This window comes from Talpa occidentalis, unplaced genomic scaffold, assembly GCF_014898055.3.
Source record: "Talpa occidentalis isolate TD23 unplaced genomic scaffold, MPIMG_talOcc4v2.1 talOcc4.9, whole genome shotgun sequence".
Taxonomy (NCBI): Eukaryota; Metazoa; Chordata; class Mammalia; order Eulipotyphla; family Talpidae; genus Talpa; species Talpa occidentalis.
Genome location: NW_023605305.1, coordinates 117,376,049 through 117,392,380, shown reverse-complemented (window position 1 = coordinate 117,392,380; position 16,332 = coordinate 117,376,049). Strand labels below are relative to the sequence as shown.

Genomic DNA, 16,332 nt, shown 5'->3' with positions numbered 1-16,332 from the left:
TTCTCTTTTTTTCAGGAGAGCTTTGGCTATTTGGGTTTTTGGTGATTCCATATGAATTTCATCAATAATTGTTCTATTTCATTGAAGAATGACATTGAAATTTTTATTGGAATAGCAATGAATCTGTATATTGCTTTTGGTAGGATGGCCATTTTAATAATGTTTATTCTTCTAATCCATGAGCAGGGGATGTCTTTCCATTTCTTTGTGTCTTCTTCTATTTCTTTTAACAGTGTTTTATAGTTTTCTTTGTATAGGATTAAAGAACTAGACATAAGACCTGAAACCATAAAATACATAGAAGGAAATGTAGGCGAAACACTACGTGATATGCACATCAAAGACATCTTTACAGACACATCACCCAAAGCAGTGATAGTGAAGGCAAAGATAAACAGCTGGGGCTACATCAAATTAAAGAGCTTCTGCACAGCAAAAGAGACAATAAAAAAAAACAAAGAGAAACCACACCGACTGGAAGAACATTTTTGCACCCAACACTAATGATAAAGGACTGATCACAAAAATCTACAAAGAGCTGATGAGACTCACCAAAAACAAAGAAAATAATCCAGTCAAAAAATGGGCAGAAGAGCTAAAAAGAAACTTCTCTGAAGAGGAAATGCAAATGGCCAACAGGCATATGAAAAAATGTTCAACATCACTTGTAATCAGGGAAATGCAAATCAAAACTACCATGAGATACCATCTTACACCAGTGAGAATGGCACATATTAAAAAAACTAGCAACAACAAATGTTGGCAAGGGTGTGGAGAAAAAGGAACTCTTCTGCACTGTTGGTGGGAGTGCAAACTGGTCCAACCACTATGGAGAGCTGTGTGGAGATTCCTCAACCTACTAAAGATGGAGCTTCCATATGACCCAGCAATTCCACTCCTAGGTATTTACCCAAAGGACACAGAAACATCAATTCAAAAGGGGGCCTGCACCCCTATGTTTATGGCAGCACTGTTTACAATAGCTAAGCTTTGGAAACAACCCTAATGCCCAAAAATAGATGACTGTATCAAGAAGATGTGGTACATATACACCATGGAATATTACTCAGCAATCAAAAAAGATAAACACATGCCATTTGCAGCAACATGGATGGAGCTGGAAGGGATCATGCTCAGCGAAATAAGCCAGAAAGAAAAAGAAAAATACCGGATGGTCTCACTCCTAGCAGGAATCTAGAAAACCTAAATAAGGGACCAGGAAAATGAATAACTATAAGAAAGAAAAAATCAAAATCAACGAACAACTATGAACCAGAGATACTCTATAGGGGTTGGGGGGGGGAAAGGAGGGATTGGGGTCAAAATAAGTGGGTTGTACAACAAATGTTGGCAAAGATGTGGAGAAAAAGGAACTCTCCTGCACTGCTGGTGGGAGTGCAAACTGGCAACCACTATGGAGAGCTGTGTGGAGATTCCTCAACCTACTAAAAATGGAGCTTCCATAGGATCCAGCAATTCCAGTCCTAGGTATTTACCCAAAGGACACAGAAACATCAATTCCAAAGAGCACCTGCACCCCTATGTTTATAGCAGCACTGTTTACAATAGCTAAGCTTTGGAAACATCCCAAATGCCCAAAAATAGATGACTGGATCAAGAAGATGTGGTACATATACACCATGGAATATTACTCAGCATTCAAAAAAGATAAACACATGCCATTTGCAGCAACATGGATGGCGCTGGAAGGAATCATGCTCAGTGAAATAAGCCAGAAAGAAAAAGAAAAGTACCGGATGGTCTCACTCATAGCAGGAATCTAGAAAACTTAAATAAGGGACCAGGAAAATGAATATCTATAAGAAAGTGAAAATCAAAATCAACAAAAAACTATGAACCAGAGACACTTTATGGGGGGTGGGGTTCGGGGAGGGGAGGGATTGGGGTCAAAATAAGGGGGTTGCAATTGTATGGGGAATATAAAAATAAAATTAATTTTAAAAAAAAGAAATTGACAAGCCTCTGGGACTGCAGTCAGGATGGAAGTGCATGGGTGCGGGAGGGAACAGCATTTCAAAAGGACCAGGGCTAGGATATACACCAGGATCACAAGATGAAGAGAGATGAAAGAGTCCTTCCTGGCTCTTCTAAGAACAGACAGTAATTGTAAAATAAACTCAGAATATTCGCACAATAAATGTTAACTCTTTGGGGGACAATCTAAGAGATGCTTAACAAAGTTCAGGGAAGTATGTCTCCTCAAATTCAGCTCACACTAATCTTTCTCACTCCCCTCTGAGGAGTGGGAAAGTTACAAATCACTCGCAAAGGTCACATCTAAGGGACACAGGCCTAACAAATGGTGAGATCTAACCCCAAGGGTACAGGATTCAACACCACATACTTCCCTACACCTCACCAAAGGGCTCCAGTACAAAGACAAAATATTTCAGCTAAAACTTTGCATGCAAGATATGGAATATATCTAGAAGTATGTTTTTATAGTATCACAAAGACAAGGAAAGACAGGTAAACAAACCCTGGATTAATTTGGAGTCACTGCCATTGAGAGCTACAGAAAATATAAAATAGAGTTCAACTCTGAAGTGGGTCACCACAAAACTTCACGTTAATGACACTGATCAGTTTGTATTACCCAAAATATCAAGTACATCATTCAACAGAAGATTATAAGGCAGTCCATTAAAAAGGAAACACATTTTCTGAGGAGAGAAAGCAACCATTAGTGCAAGACTCAGATATTATACGGATTTGGAATTATTACACAAAGATTTTTTTAAACTATGGTAAATATGTTAATGACTCATAAAGAGAAAACATAACTAAAGAATACAGACAGAATAAGCAAGAAGATGAAAATTTCAGAGTCTGCAAGAATACAAGATCAAAAGTATCTTTCTAAATATTGTAACAGAAATAAACTTAGATTGGCACATCAGAATACACAATATGACTTGAGAAAAATTCAACAAGCTTGAAGACTAATCAATATAAGATTTATGAAACACACATTCAAAAATAACATAAAGGGTTTGCAAAAGAACAAATAAGTAGTGGTGGATGATGTTAAAGGTATAACACAGGTAAAAGCACAGTGAAATAAAAGAAGAAGGGGGGAGAATTATTTGAAAAAATGGCCAAATTTTTTCCAAAATCAGACACCAAAACACAAATCCAAAAGGCTCATAGAACAGACCAATGGAATAGAATTGAAAACCCAGAAATAAAGCCACACATTTATGGTCAACTAATCTGTGACAAAGGAGCAAAGAATGTACACTGCAACAAGGAAAGTCTCTTCAATGAATGGTGCTGGGAAAACCGGACTGTTCAATGCAAAAGAATGAAACTAGATTACTACCTCACACCATACATAAAACCCAACTCAAAATAAAAACTCAGGACAAAACTGCTTCTCTGGTAAATATACCAAATGGTCAAAGATTTAATGCATACCCTTCCCAAATGCTTCAAGAGTTGTAAAGAAGCGAACACTTTCACAGTCACGTTACAATGTAAGCATTATCCGAATATAAAAAACAGATGAGGACATCACAAAAAATTACAGGTCAATATTATTGGTAAACATAGATTCAAAAAATATTGGTACATGCAACTCACAATAATATAAAAGGATTATGCACAATGATTTCTTTCTTGTGCCATCCATTCCAGGAATGCAAGGATTGTTCAACATCTCTCAAATCAATCAGTGCACATACCATATTAATAAAGGAAGGATTAAAATCCTATGTGCATCTAAATAGATGCAGAAAAATCATTGATGACATTCAACACAAATTTGTGAAAAAAAAAAACCTCTCAGCAAACCGAGAATGGAGGCAAAATACATTCACAAAATGAAGGCCAAATGTGACAAAATAATGTTGAAAATGTTGAAAAGTTGAAATGTTGAAAAGTATATCTCTTCCTCTCAAATCAAGAGGAAGTGAAGATCACCCACTCCCCTGAATTTTACTCAACATATCAATAGTATTGGAAGTTCTTACCAGACCTCTTTAGTAGGAAAAAGGCAAAAGGGACGTATATTAGAAAGGAAGAAATAAAAATGTATTTTCTAATGATATGATTATATATATACATATATATATATATGAATTCCAAAAGAATCCACCAAAACCTGTCAAAACTGAAACAAATTTAACAAGCTTGCAAAATTGATATAAAAAAATCATTAGTATTAGAATAAAACTTTCTCACACCTTTGAGAATCACTGTTATCTTAAAGAGAAGGAATAAAAAATGAGATAAAATCAAAAAAGGCAAATGTGATATAATTTTACTTACACGAGAAGTCTATCATCAAAACAATCTCATAGATACTGAGAGGAAAAGGTGATTGCAGGAGGTGTGGGGTTTGCGGAGTGGACAAAATGGGAAAGAGGCTAAATCCCAAGCTGGCATTGCATGGTGGTCGTTGGTAAATAGATTTTTAGGGATGACCATTTCACTATTTATACAAATATTAAAAAACTAGGTTATATACCTGAATACCAATTAATGTTAATACAAATTATTGCTCAAACACAAAATGACAATATGTTATTTAATGAATATAAATTGAAACATATAATGAATCAATCAATATTGACTCAATAAGTCTAAGTCCAGTTCAGAACAAGTACTGTCTTAGGATATCTTTTAAAATATATACATTAAATATTCATAGCTATTCATTTACATTGTAGTTTCAGAATGTAACAAAAAAAATTTTATTGGACAAAAGTGCTCAAAATCACTACCACAATTTAAAGGTAGTATATCTCAAAAAAAAAGCAGATATGATATTGTTAAAGGTACTAAAAATTCAGTAATATATTATATGGAAAATCAACATCTCCATTTATATTAACATTGAGCACAAAGGTACACATAAGTATATTTGAAAATGACCATTTTATATATTGCCACTAGGTAAAGATTATATGTTGGATAGCTGTTGTATTTCTCATCTATCTGGCATCTGTAAAAAATATGTACGATGGATGTGTGTATATGAATATTTCATATTCCATCTCAAAGAAAATGCCACCACTGCTGAGATTTACACTGGATAGACAAACGTTCACATTTCTCATATTCTGAAAACTTTCCTAAAGGCTCTAGTGACGTCCCTGTTCCGCAGGCTGTAGATGAGGGGGTTGAGCATGGGTGAGATGATGGTGTAGAACACAGAGAGCACCTCCTCCTGCCCCGGGGAGTGGTAGGACTTTGGCAGAATGTACTTGATGATGGCAGGGCCATAGAACAGCAACACCACAGTCATGTGAGAGGAGCAAGTACCCAAGGTTTTCTTGAGTCCCTGAGTGGATCGCATGCCCAGTACAGTGGACAGTATCCTTCCATAGGAGCACAGAATGCCTGAGATGGGAAGGACAAAAAAAATCACAGCACTGACAAAAATGCCCTTTTCATATCCGGAAGTGTCAGCACAGACCACTTTCAGAAGGGCTGGGATCTCACAGAAGAAATGATGGATTTCCCTGGAGGCGCAGTAAGGGAGTGTCAGAGTATACACCACATGGATCAAGGCATTGAAGAATGCACCCAGCCAGGTCACAAGTATCAGGAGCACACAGACCTTGGGACGCATGAGGATGGGGTAGCGCAGAGGCTGGCAGATGGCCACATAGCGGTCATAAGCCATGACCGCCAGCAGCAGGCACTCCGACCCCCAAAGAGTGGTGAAGAGGAACATCTGGAAACTACACCCAATGAAGGAGATGCGGTGGTCCCCAGACAGAAAGTCCAGGACAGTCTTTGGGAGAAACGTGGAGATACAGAGGAGATCCATGAGGGACAGCTGGCTGAGCAGAAAGTACATGGGGGTGTGGAGAAGAGGATCAGTCCAGATGAGGATGATTATTATGGTGTTGCCCAACAGGGCCACCAGGAGATCCAGCACCGTGAGTGTGAAGAGGACCCAGGGCACCGGGGTGCTGTGGAACAGATCCAAGAGGATGAAATCACTGCCTGAGGTCTGGTTGCTCAGCCATGCCATGCTCCTGTTCAAACTTGTAACTTTGGAGACAGTTTCATAAGTATTATGTTTGCAGTCTCTATATAATTTTATCAAATAAAATCATGCACTGATTTCTAATATGTGAAGTCGTCTCACTTCCCTATCCTTCAACTTTTATTTTTAGTAAATTTACCTTTCAGCAGTGTTTACTAATGAGAGGTATGAGACTTAAAAAAATGCCACATCTGGATATGGCATAATTCTGGTTGAAAACACACACACACACACACACACACACACACACACGCATGCGAGCACATCATGTATTTGTTATCTAAGTGGTTAGAAATTTAAACAAAGTCCACTTAAGATAACAATATCTAAACTGAGGCATTCATTACTAAATCACATACATTAATATATGTGCATATGTGGTTTACTCAGTTTATCAATACTTTAGAGACTATATAGAAGATGAGAAAATTTCAGCATCTAAGAAAAGCACATCTACCATCAATTAAACTTTTCCTAGAGGAATTCCTATTCCTTCCACAACTGTCACCTGAGGCAAAAAGGAAAAACTATTCCTCTAAGAAGCTATTTTAAAAACATGTAATTAAGAGTTATTTTTGAGCTTCATATATAGATACACATACTTGTGATTTAATAGCTCCAATCATTAAGTAAGCTCATGGGAAAGAGGAAACATGGAAGCTTCCATTCCCCTTATTTCATGTCTGCAAAGGGAATCTCTCAGTGAAGAGGGTCTTGGTGTGTGCAAATTTGCATACAGATGTGAATCAGATAACAATGGCGGAAAGGTAATTCCAACGCCTGAGCAAAAATGAAAAATCATTGTCCTACTCAGGGTAACTCAGCAGCAATACTATTGCTAGAAAATCCCTAAAGTTTACACCTTTCTCCTGCTTCCTTTCCTTCCTTGCTTGTTCCAAAGGCAGCTAAAGTGATACCTGAAGTGACAGAACAGAAGGCACAGCGGCATGAGAATTTAAGCATCAACTCTGGGATGCAAGTAAAATGTGGGGCTATTTTTATTGATTTCTTAAACTGTTCTCTGGAAGATAATTCATGAAATGATTTTATGACAGAAGCTGCATTTAATCGCATTAAACATGTCATCGACTTAATAAAAGAAAACGTTCACACAGGTTGGTATGTTCACTTCCATTCACGAGCATCAGAAACACCCTGAGAAGCATCCTCACTGCTCAGTGCCCAAGGGAGACAGCCGAGGCCAGCAGGGCCTGCTGTGCAACCGAGGGCTGATCATCGCGTGAATCTCCACACAAACACCCTCAACCCTGTGCCCAGATTTGGTAGATTTCAAGATCATTATACATTGAAATTTTTCATAAAATCACAAAGGCTCTATTAATTAGTCCTCTGTCTATGCAAGGACAGTTATTGGTGTATCTCAGTTATGAGAGAGAGAAATACAAATTCTGAATCAGTGACATATTTGAATGATTTTTGAAAAAAAATTATACAGGGAATTTCCCTTCTTTTCTTTCTAAAATGCATTTTGTTGACTCCCAATATTCCCTACTACATATTACCATCAGCGCTTCTAATCATGTAATGAAACACCCTAGTTCCAAAGGGATGTGTCCAACTTCGGTAGATTTTCACATAATATTTATTTTATTCAGTGTTAAAAATAATTTATAAAGCATGAAATTAAGGGATTTGTAAGAAGTCACACAAATATTAGCCAGTGATAAAACATTAATTTGGAGATAACTCCCCTCAATTACCTTCTGAAAAAATCTCTTTTGTAAGCGAGGATCATGAATAACAGTAAAATCAACCAAAAGAATATATTTACTACATTTGCTAGAAAGGGCATTAATTGCAGTTAAGTGACTACTCGTGTGCCTTTAAGATGACTTGATCCAGATCTAAGAGCCCTCACTCACGTCAGTTTATGGAAAGACACTGAACACTAGACAGGCTCCTGGCATGGAAACACGCAGCCTGTCTTTCTTACATAAAGCCAACACCTGTCCACCTTGGAGTTGGGAAATCAGACCTTTTTCAAAATGAAACCAAGTTGGGCCTCCCCAGTGGCGCAGCGGTTGAGCGCTGGGTTGCGAAGCTGCCCGCGGCCTCTGCGGTGCCGGTTCGATCCCCGGCTGCTCCCCAGCCACCGGAGGAGGGTCCCGCATGGTGCGCAGACCTCTCCTGCCGCCCGCTGCTCCCCTCAGCAGTGTACTTCGGTCCTTCTGCCTGTTCTGCTCCCTGCTCTGGCTCTGGTGAATTCTCTCACCCTCCCGCACTTCTGACTGTACCCAGTGCATGTATAAACAAAAAACAAACAAACAAATAAATAAATAAAACATGCCTCTATTAAAAAAAAAAAAAAAAAAAAAAAAAAATGAAACCAAGTTATCAGACAGGCATAAAAATTGCCTCTTATATAACAATAGATTGTGTAAGGCAAAAGAACACCGGCAACTGTCCAACTCTATACCTATTCGACTCAATAGAATGTATCACCAGTATTTTATGAACTTCCAGATTGATGTGCACACATCGGGTTTTGTTGAGATGTCCCGTTATATACACTGGGTTAGAGCATCATATTTTAACCAGCTCAGGAATAAAAACACACTTCTTCAACATATTTCCTGAGAAAAACACTCCTACTTACTCGAGGAACTGGACCGGAGCTGCTCCTAAAGTGCTGCTGACAAACTTCCCGGCCCCACCAGCATCAGAAGCGTGCAGCCTGCCTGAACAAAGAGTTAAATACCTTGACACGCTGTTTCAGTAGCCCGAGGCTAATTGACTGTTCACGGGCAGCCCTCAGAGGGACCGTCCCCATCCGCACTTGATCCCTGAAGTAAAGTGTGCAGAATGATCTCCCCGTCCTCTGTGACCCACAGAAATGCCTGCAGCTGTCTCACAAGGACATGCAGGCTCCACCTCAGGGAACACTGAGTCAGGTGATGAGCATTCAAGAGTTTGAGTAAACACTAAATTTAAGCTTGCCTTATGTAAAAAATTGTGTTTCTAATGAGAAGCATTTTGGCTATGAAGTGACCATACCTGTACTTCCCATAGAGGAAGTACTGAGCCAAAAAGAAAACCACTCACTTTTCATTAAACTGTCAGAGATTTGCTCTCTCGGGATGAACAAAATGCTATGTCTGAAGAGAGACAAATACAGACAACCATGCATAGTTCTGCTGATATCACGTGAAGCTCCTCAGCCCCATATGGGGAAGAGGAGCACTTAAAACTTCATGCAATGAGCAGGCTGCCATTCCGATGCTGGTCTGAGTAGCCCTTGAAAGTGACAAACCTCGGTTTTTGTGTATGGTGTGAGGTAGTGGTCAAGCTTCATTCTTTTGCATGTAGCGACCCAGCTTTCCCAGCACCATTTATTGAACAAACTTTCTTTGCTCCAGTGCATAGTCTTTGCTCCTTTGTCAAAGATTAGTTGACCATAAATCTGTGGGTTTATTTCTGGATTTTCTATTCGATTCCGTTGGTCTGTGTGTCTGTTCTTGTTCCAATACCAGGCAGTTTTGATGGTCATGGCTTTGTAGTATAGTTTGAAGTCAGGGAGTGTGATGCCTCCATTCCCTTCTCTTTTTTTCAGGAGAGCTTTGGCTATTTGGGTTTTTGGTGATTCCATATGAATTTCATCAATAATTGTTCTATTTCTTTGAAGAATGACATTGAAATTTTTATTGGAATAGCAATGAATCTGTATATTGCTTTTGGTAGGATGGCCATTTTAATAATGTTTATTCTTCTAATCCATGAGCAGGGGATGTCTTTCCATTTCTTTGTGTCTTCTTCTATTTCTTTTAACAGTGTTTTATAGTTTTCTTTGTATAGGATTAAAGAACTAGACATAAGACCTGAAACCATAAAATACATAGAAGGAAATGTAGGCGAAACACTACGTGATATGCACATCAAAGACATCTTTACAGACACATCACCCAAAGCAGTGATAGTGAAGGCAAAGATAAACAGTTGGGGCTACATCAAATTAAAGAGCTTCTGCACAGCAAAAGAGACAATAAAAAAAAACAAAGAGAAACCCCACCGACTGGGAGAACATTTTTGCACCCAACACTAATGATAAAGGACTGATCACAAAAATCTACAAATAGCTGATGAGACTCACCAAAAACAAAGAAAATAATCCAGTCAAAAAATGGGCAGAAGAGCTAAAAAGAAACTTCTTGAAAGAGGAAATACAAATGGCCAACAGGCATATGGAAAAATGTTCAACATCACTTGTCATCAGGGAAATGCAAATCAAAACTACCATGAGATACCATCTCACACCAGTGAGAATGGCACATATTAAAAAAAAACTAGCAAAAACCAATGTTGGCGAGGATGTGGAGAAAAAGGAACTCTTCTGCACTGTTGGTGGGAGTGCAAACTGGTCCAACCACTGTGGAGAGCTGTGTGGAGATTCCTCAACCTACTAAAGATGGAGCTTCCATATGACCCAGCAATTCCACTCCTAGGTATTTACCCAAAGGACACAGAAACATCAATTCAAAAGGGGGCCTGCACCCCTATGTTTATGGCAGCACTGTTTACAATAGCTAAGCTTTGGAAACAACCCTAATGCCCAAAAATAGATGACTGTATCAAGAAGATGTGGTACATATACACCATGGAATATTACTCAGCAATCAAAAAAGATAAACACATGCCATTTGCAGCAACATGGATGGAGCTGGAAGGGATCATGCTCAGCGAAATAAGCCAGAAAGAAAAAGAAAAATACCGGATGGTCTCACTCATAGCAGGAATCTAGAAAACCTAAATAAGGGACCAGGAAAAAGAATAACTATAAGAAAGAAAAAATCAAAATCAACAAACAACTATGAACCAGAGATACTCTATAGGGGTTGGGGGGGTGGGGAAAGGAGGGATTGGGGTCAAAATAAGTGGGTTGTACAACAAATGTTGGCAAAGATGTGGAGAAAAAGGAACTCTCCTGCACTGCTGGTGGGAGTGCAAACTGGCAACCACTATGGAGAGCTGTGTGGAGATTCCTCAACCTACTAAAAATGGAGCTTCCATAGGATCCAGCAATTCCAGTCCTAGGTATTTACCCAAAGGACACAGAAACATCAATTCCAAAGAGCACCTGCACCCCTATGTTTATAGCAGCACTGTTTACAATAGCTAAGCTTTGGAAACATCCCAAATGCCCAAAAATAGATGACTGGATCAAGAAGATGTGGTACATATACACCATGGAATATTACTCAGCATTCAAAAAAGATAAACACATGCCATTTGCAGCAACATGGATGGCGCTGGAAGGAATCATGCTCAGTGAAATAAGCCAGAAAGAAAAAGAAAAGTACCGGATGGTCTCACTCATAGCAGGAATCTAGAAAACTTAAATAAGGGACCAGGAAAATGAATATCTATAAGAAAGTGAAAATCAAAATCAACAAAAAACTATGAACCAGAGACACTTTATGGGGGGTGGGGTTCGGGGAGGGGAGGGATTGGGGTCAAAATAAGGGGGTTGCAATTGTATGGGGAATATAAAAATAAAATTAATTTATAAAAAAAGAAATTGACAAGCCTCTGGGACTGCAGTCAGGATGGAAGTGCATGGGTGTGGGAGGGAACAGCATTTCAAAAGGACCAGGGCTAGGATATACACCAGGATCACAAGATGAAGAGAGATGAAAGAGTCCTTCCTGGCTCTTCTAAGAACAGACAGTAATTGTAAAATAAACTCAGAATATTCGCACAATAAATGTTAACTCTTTGGGGGACAATCTAAGAGATGCTTAACAAAGTTCAGGGAAGTATGTCTCCTCAAATTCAGCTCACACTAATCTTTCTCACTCCCCTCTGAGGAGTGGGAAAGTTACAAATCACTCGCAAAGGTCACATCTAAGGGACACAGGCCTAACAAATGGTGAGATCTAACCCCAAGGGTACAGGATTCAACACCACATACTTCCCTACACCTCACCAAAGGGCTCCAGTACAAAGACAAAATATTTCAGCTAAAACTTTGCATGCAAGATATGGAATATATCTAGAAGTATGTTTTTATAGTATCACAAAGACAAGGAAAGACAGGTAAACAAACCCTGGATTAATTTGGAGTCACTGCCATTGAGAGCTACAGAAAATATAAAATAGAGTTCAACTCTGAAGTGGGTCACCACAAAACTTCACGTTAATGACACTGATCAGTTTGTATTACCCAAAATATCAAGTACATCATTCAACAGAAGATTATAAGGCAGTCCATTAAAAAGGAAACACATTTTCTGAGGAGAGAAAGCAACCATTAGTGCAAGACTCAGATATTATACGGATTTGGAATTATTACACAAAGATTTTTTAAACTATGGTAAATATGTTAATGACTCATAAAGAGAAAACATAACTAAAGAATACAGACAGAATAAGCAAGAAGATGAAAATTTCAGAGTCTGCAAGAATACAAGATCAAAAGTATCTTTCTAAATATTGTAACAGAAATAAACTTAGATTGGCACATCAGAATACACAATATGACTTGAGAAAAATTCAACAAGCTTGAAGACTAATCAATATAAGATTTATGAAACACACATTCAAAAATAACATAAAGGGTTTGCAAAAGAACAAATAAGTAGTGGTGGATGATGTTAAAGGTATAACACAGGTAAAAGCACAGTGAAATAAAAGAAGAAGGGGGGAGAATTATTTGAAAAAATGGCCAAATTTTTTCCAAAATCAGACACCAAAACACAAATCCAAAAGGCTCATAGAACAGACCAATGGAATAGAATTGAAAACCCAGAAATAAAGCCACACATTTATGGTCAACTAATCTGTGACAAAGGAGCAAAGAATGTACACTGCAACAAGGAAAGTCTCTTCAATGAATGGTGCTGGGAAAACCGGACTGTTCAATGCAAAAGAATGAAACTAGATTACTACCTCACACCATACATAAAACCCAACTCAAAATAAAAACTCAGGACAAAACTGCTTCTCTGGTAAATATACCAAATGGTCAAAGATTTAATGCATACCCTTCCCAAATGCTTCAAGAGTTGTAAAGAAGCGAACACTTTCACAGTCACGTTACAATGTAAGCATTATCCGAATATAAAAAACAGATGAGGACATCACAAAAAATTACAGGTCAATATTATTGGTAAACATAGATTCAAAAATATTGGTACATGCAACTCACAATAATATAAAAGGATTATGCACAATGATTTCTTTCTTGTGCCATCCATTCCAGGAATGCAAGGATTGTTCAACATCTCTCAAATCAATCAGTGCACATACCATATTAATAAAGGAAGGATTAAAATCCTATGTGCATCTAAATAGATGCAGAAAAATCATTGATGACATTCAACACAAATTTGTGAAAAAAAAAAACCTCTCAGCAAACCGAGAATGGAGGCAAAATACATTCACAAAATGAAGGCCAAATGTGACAAAATAATGTTGAAAATGTTGAAAAGTTGAAATGTTGAAAAGTATATCTCTTCCTCTCAAATCAAGAGGAAGTGAAGATCACCCACTCCCCTGAATTTTACTCAACATATCAATAGTATTGGAAGTTCTTACCAGACCTCTTTAGTAGGAAAAAGGCAAAAGGGACGTATATTAGAAAGGAAGAAATAAAAATGTATTTTCTAATGATATGATTATATATATACATATATATATATATGAATTCCAAAAGAATCCACCAAAACCTGTCAAAACTGAAACAAATTTAACAAGCTTGCAAAATTGATATAAAAAAATCATTAGTATTAGAATAAAACTTTCTCACACCTTTGAGAATCACTGTTATCTTAAAGAGAAGGAATAAAAAATGAGATAAAATCAAAAAAGGCAAATGTGATATAATTTTACTTACACGAGAAGTCTATCATCAAAACAATCTCATAGATACTGAGAGGAAAAGGTGATTGCAGGAGGTGTGGGGTTTGCGGAGTGGACAAAATGGGAAAGAGGCTAAATCCCAAGCTGGCATTGCATGGTGGTCGTTGGTAAATAGATTTTTAGGGATGACCATTTCACTATTTATACAAATATTAAAAAACTAGGTTATATACCTGAATACCAATTAATGTTAATACAAATTATTGCTCAAACACAAAATGACAATATGTTATTTAATGAATATAAATTGAAACATATAATGAATCAATCAATATTGACTCAATAAGTCTAAGTCCAGTTCAGAACAAGTACTGTCTTAGGATATCTTTTAAAATATATACATTAAATATTCATAGCTATTCATTTACATTGTAGTTTCAGAATGTAACAAAAAAAATTTTATTGGACAAAAGTGCTCAAAATCACTACCACAATTTAAAGGTAGTATATCTCAAAAAAAATAAGCAGATATGATATTGTTAAAGGTACTAAAAATTCAGTAATATATTATATGGAAAATCAACATCTCCATTTATATTAACATTGAGCACAAAGGTACACATAAGTATATTTGAAAATGACCATTTTATATATTGCCACTAGGTAAAGATTATATGTTGGATAGCTGTTGTATTTCTCATCTATCTGGCATCTGTAAAAAATATGTACGATGGATGTGTGTATATGAATATTTCATATTCCATCTCAAAGAAAATGCCACCACTGCTGAGATTTACACTGGATAGACAAACGTTCACATTTCTCATATTCTGAAAACTTTCCTAAAGGCTCTAGTGACGTCCCTGTTCCGCAGGCTGTAGATGAGGGGGTTGAGCATGGGTGAGATGATGGTGTAGAACACAGAGAGCACCTCCTCCTGCCCCGGGGAGTGGTAGGACTTTGGCAGAATGTACTTGATGATGGCAGGGCCATAGAACAGCAACACCACAGTCATGTGAGAGGAGCAAGTACCCAAGGTTTTCTTGAGTCCCTGAGTGGATCGCATGCCCAGTACAGTGGACAGTATCCTTCCATAGGAGCACAGAATGCCTGAGATGGGAAGGATGAAAAAAATCACAGCACTGACAAAAATGCCCTTTTCATATCCGGAAGTGTCAGCACAGACCACTTTCAGAAGGGCTGGGATCTCACAGAAGAAATGATGGATTTCCCTGGAGGCGCAGTAAGGGAGTGTCAGAGTATACACCACATGGATCAAGGCATTGAAGAATGCACCCAGCCAGGTCACAAGTATCAGGAGCACACAGACCTTGGGACGCATGAGGATGGGGTAGCGCAGAGGCTGGCAGATGGCCACATAGCGGTCATAAGCCATGACCGCCAGCAGCAGGCACTCCGACCCCCAAAGAGTGGTGAAGAGGAACATCTGGAAACTACACCCAATGAAGGAGATGCGGTGGTCCCCAGACAGAAAGTCCAGGACAGTCTTTGGGAGAAACGTGGAGATATAGAGGAGATCCATGAGGGACAGCTGGCTGAGCAGAAAGTACATGGGGGTGTGGAGAAGAGGATCAGTCCAGATGAGGATGATTATTATGGTGTTGCCCAACAGGGCCACCAGGAGATCCAGCACCGTGAGTGTGAAGAGGACCCAGGGCACCGGGGTGCTGTGGAACAGATCCAAGAGGATGAAATCACTGCCTGAGGTCTGGTTGCTCAGCCATGCCATGCTCCTGTTCAAACTTGTAACTTTGGAGACAGTTTCATAAGTATTATGTTTGCAGTCTCTATATAATTTTATCAAATAAAATCATGCACTGATTTCTAATATGTGAAGTCGTCTCACTTCCCTATCCTTCAACTTTTATTTTTAGTAAATTTACCTTTCAGCAGTGTTTACTAATGAGAGGTATGAGACTTAAGAAAATGCCACATCTGGGATATGGCATAATTCTGGTTGAAAACACACACACACACACACACACACACACACACACGCATGCGAGCACATCATGTATTTGTTATCTAAGTGGTTAGAAATTTAAACAAAGTCCACTTAAGATAACAATATCTAAACTGAGGCATTCATTACTAAATCACATACATTAATATATGTGCATATGTGGTTTACTCAGTTTATCAATACTTTAGAGACTATATAGAAGATGAGAAAATTTCAGCATCTAAGAAAAGCACATCTACCATCAATTAAACTTTTCCTAGAGGAATTCCTATTCCTTCCACAACTGTCACCTGAGGCAAAAAGGAAAAACTATTCCTCTAAGAAGCTATTTTAAAAACATGTAATTAAGAGTTATTTTTGAGCTTCATATATAGATACACATACTTGTGATTTAATAGCTCCAATCATTAAGTAAGCTCATGGGGAAGAGGAAACATGGAAGCTTCCATTCCCCTTATTTCATGTCTGCAAAGGGAATCTCTCAGTGAAGAGGGTCTTGGTGTGTGCAAATTTG

The 16,332-nt window shown here is 38.2% G+C and overlaps 3 protein-coding genes across 3 annotated transcripts in view; all 3 read right to left on the bottom strand.

The window, feature by feature from the left end:
• The window catches only part of LOC119236022 (olfactory receptor 2T27-like), a 292,093-nt gene that overhangs the window by 15,839 nt on the left and 259,922 nt on the right, over positions 1 to 16,332 (bottom strand). The gene's annotated exons all lie outside the window — the stretch shown is intronic.
• On the bottom strand, positions 5,078 to 6,004 carry LOC119236942 (olfactory receptor 2AJ1-like). The gene has a single exon (XM_037500873.1). It carries the CDS (start codon positions 6,002 to 6,004, stop codon positions 5,078 to 5,080), a length of 927 nt encoding a protein of 308 aa, XP_037356770.1.
• Positions 14,654 to 15,630, bottom strand: LOC119236605 (olfactory receptor 2AJ1-like). Its single transcript, XM_037500540.1, has one exon. The coding sequence runs from the start codon at positions 15,582 to 15,584 to the stop codon at positions 14,658 to 14,660; it is 927 nt and encodes a 308-aa protein (XP_037356437.1). The 5' UTR covers positions 15,585 to 15,630; the 3' UTR covers positions 14,654 to 14,657.

Excerpts from the sequence above, each read along its gene's own strand:
- LOC119236942 (XM_037500873.1), bottom strand. The coding sequence starts at position 6,004 with ATGGCATGGCTGAGCAACCAGACCTCAGGCAGTGATTTCATCCTCTTG.
- LOC119236605 (XM_037500540.1), bottom strand. The coding sequence starts at position 15,584 with ATGGCATGGCTGAGCAACCAGACCTCAGGCAGTGATTTCATCCTCTTG.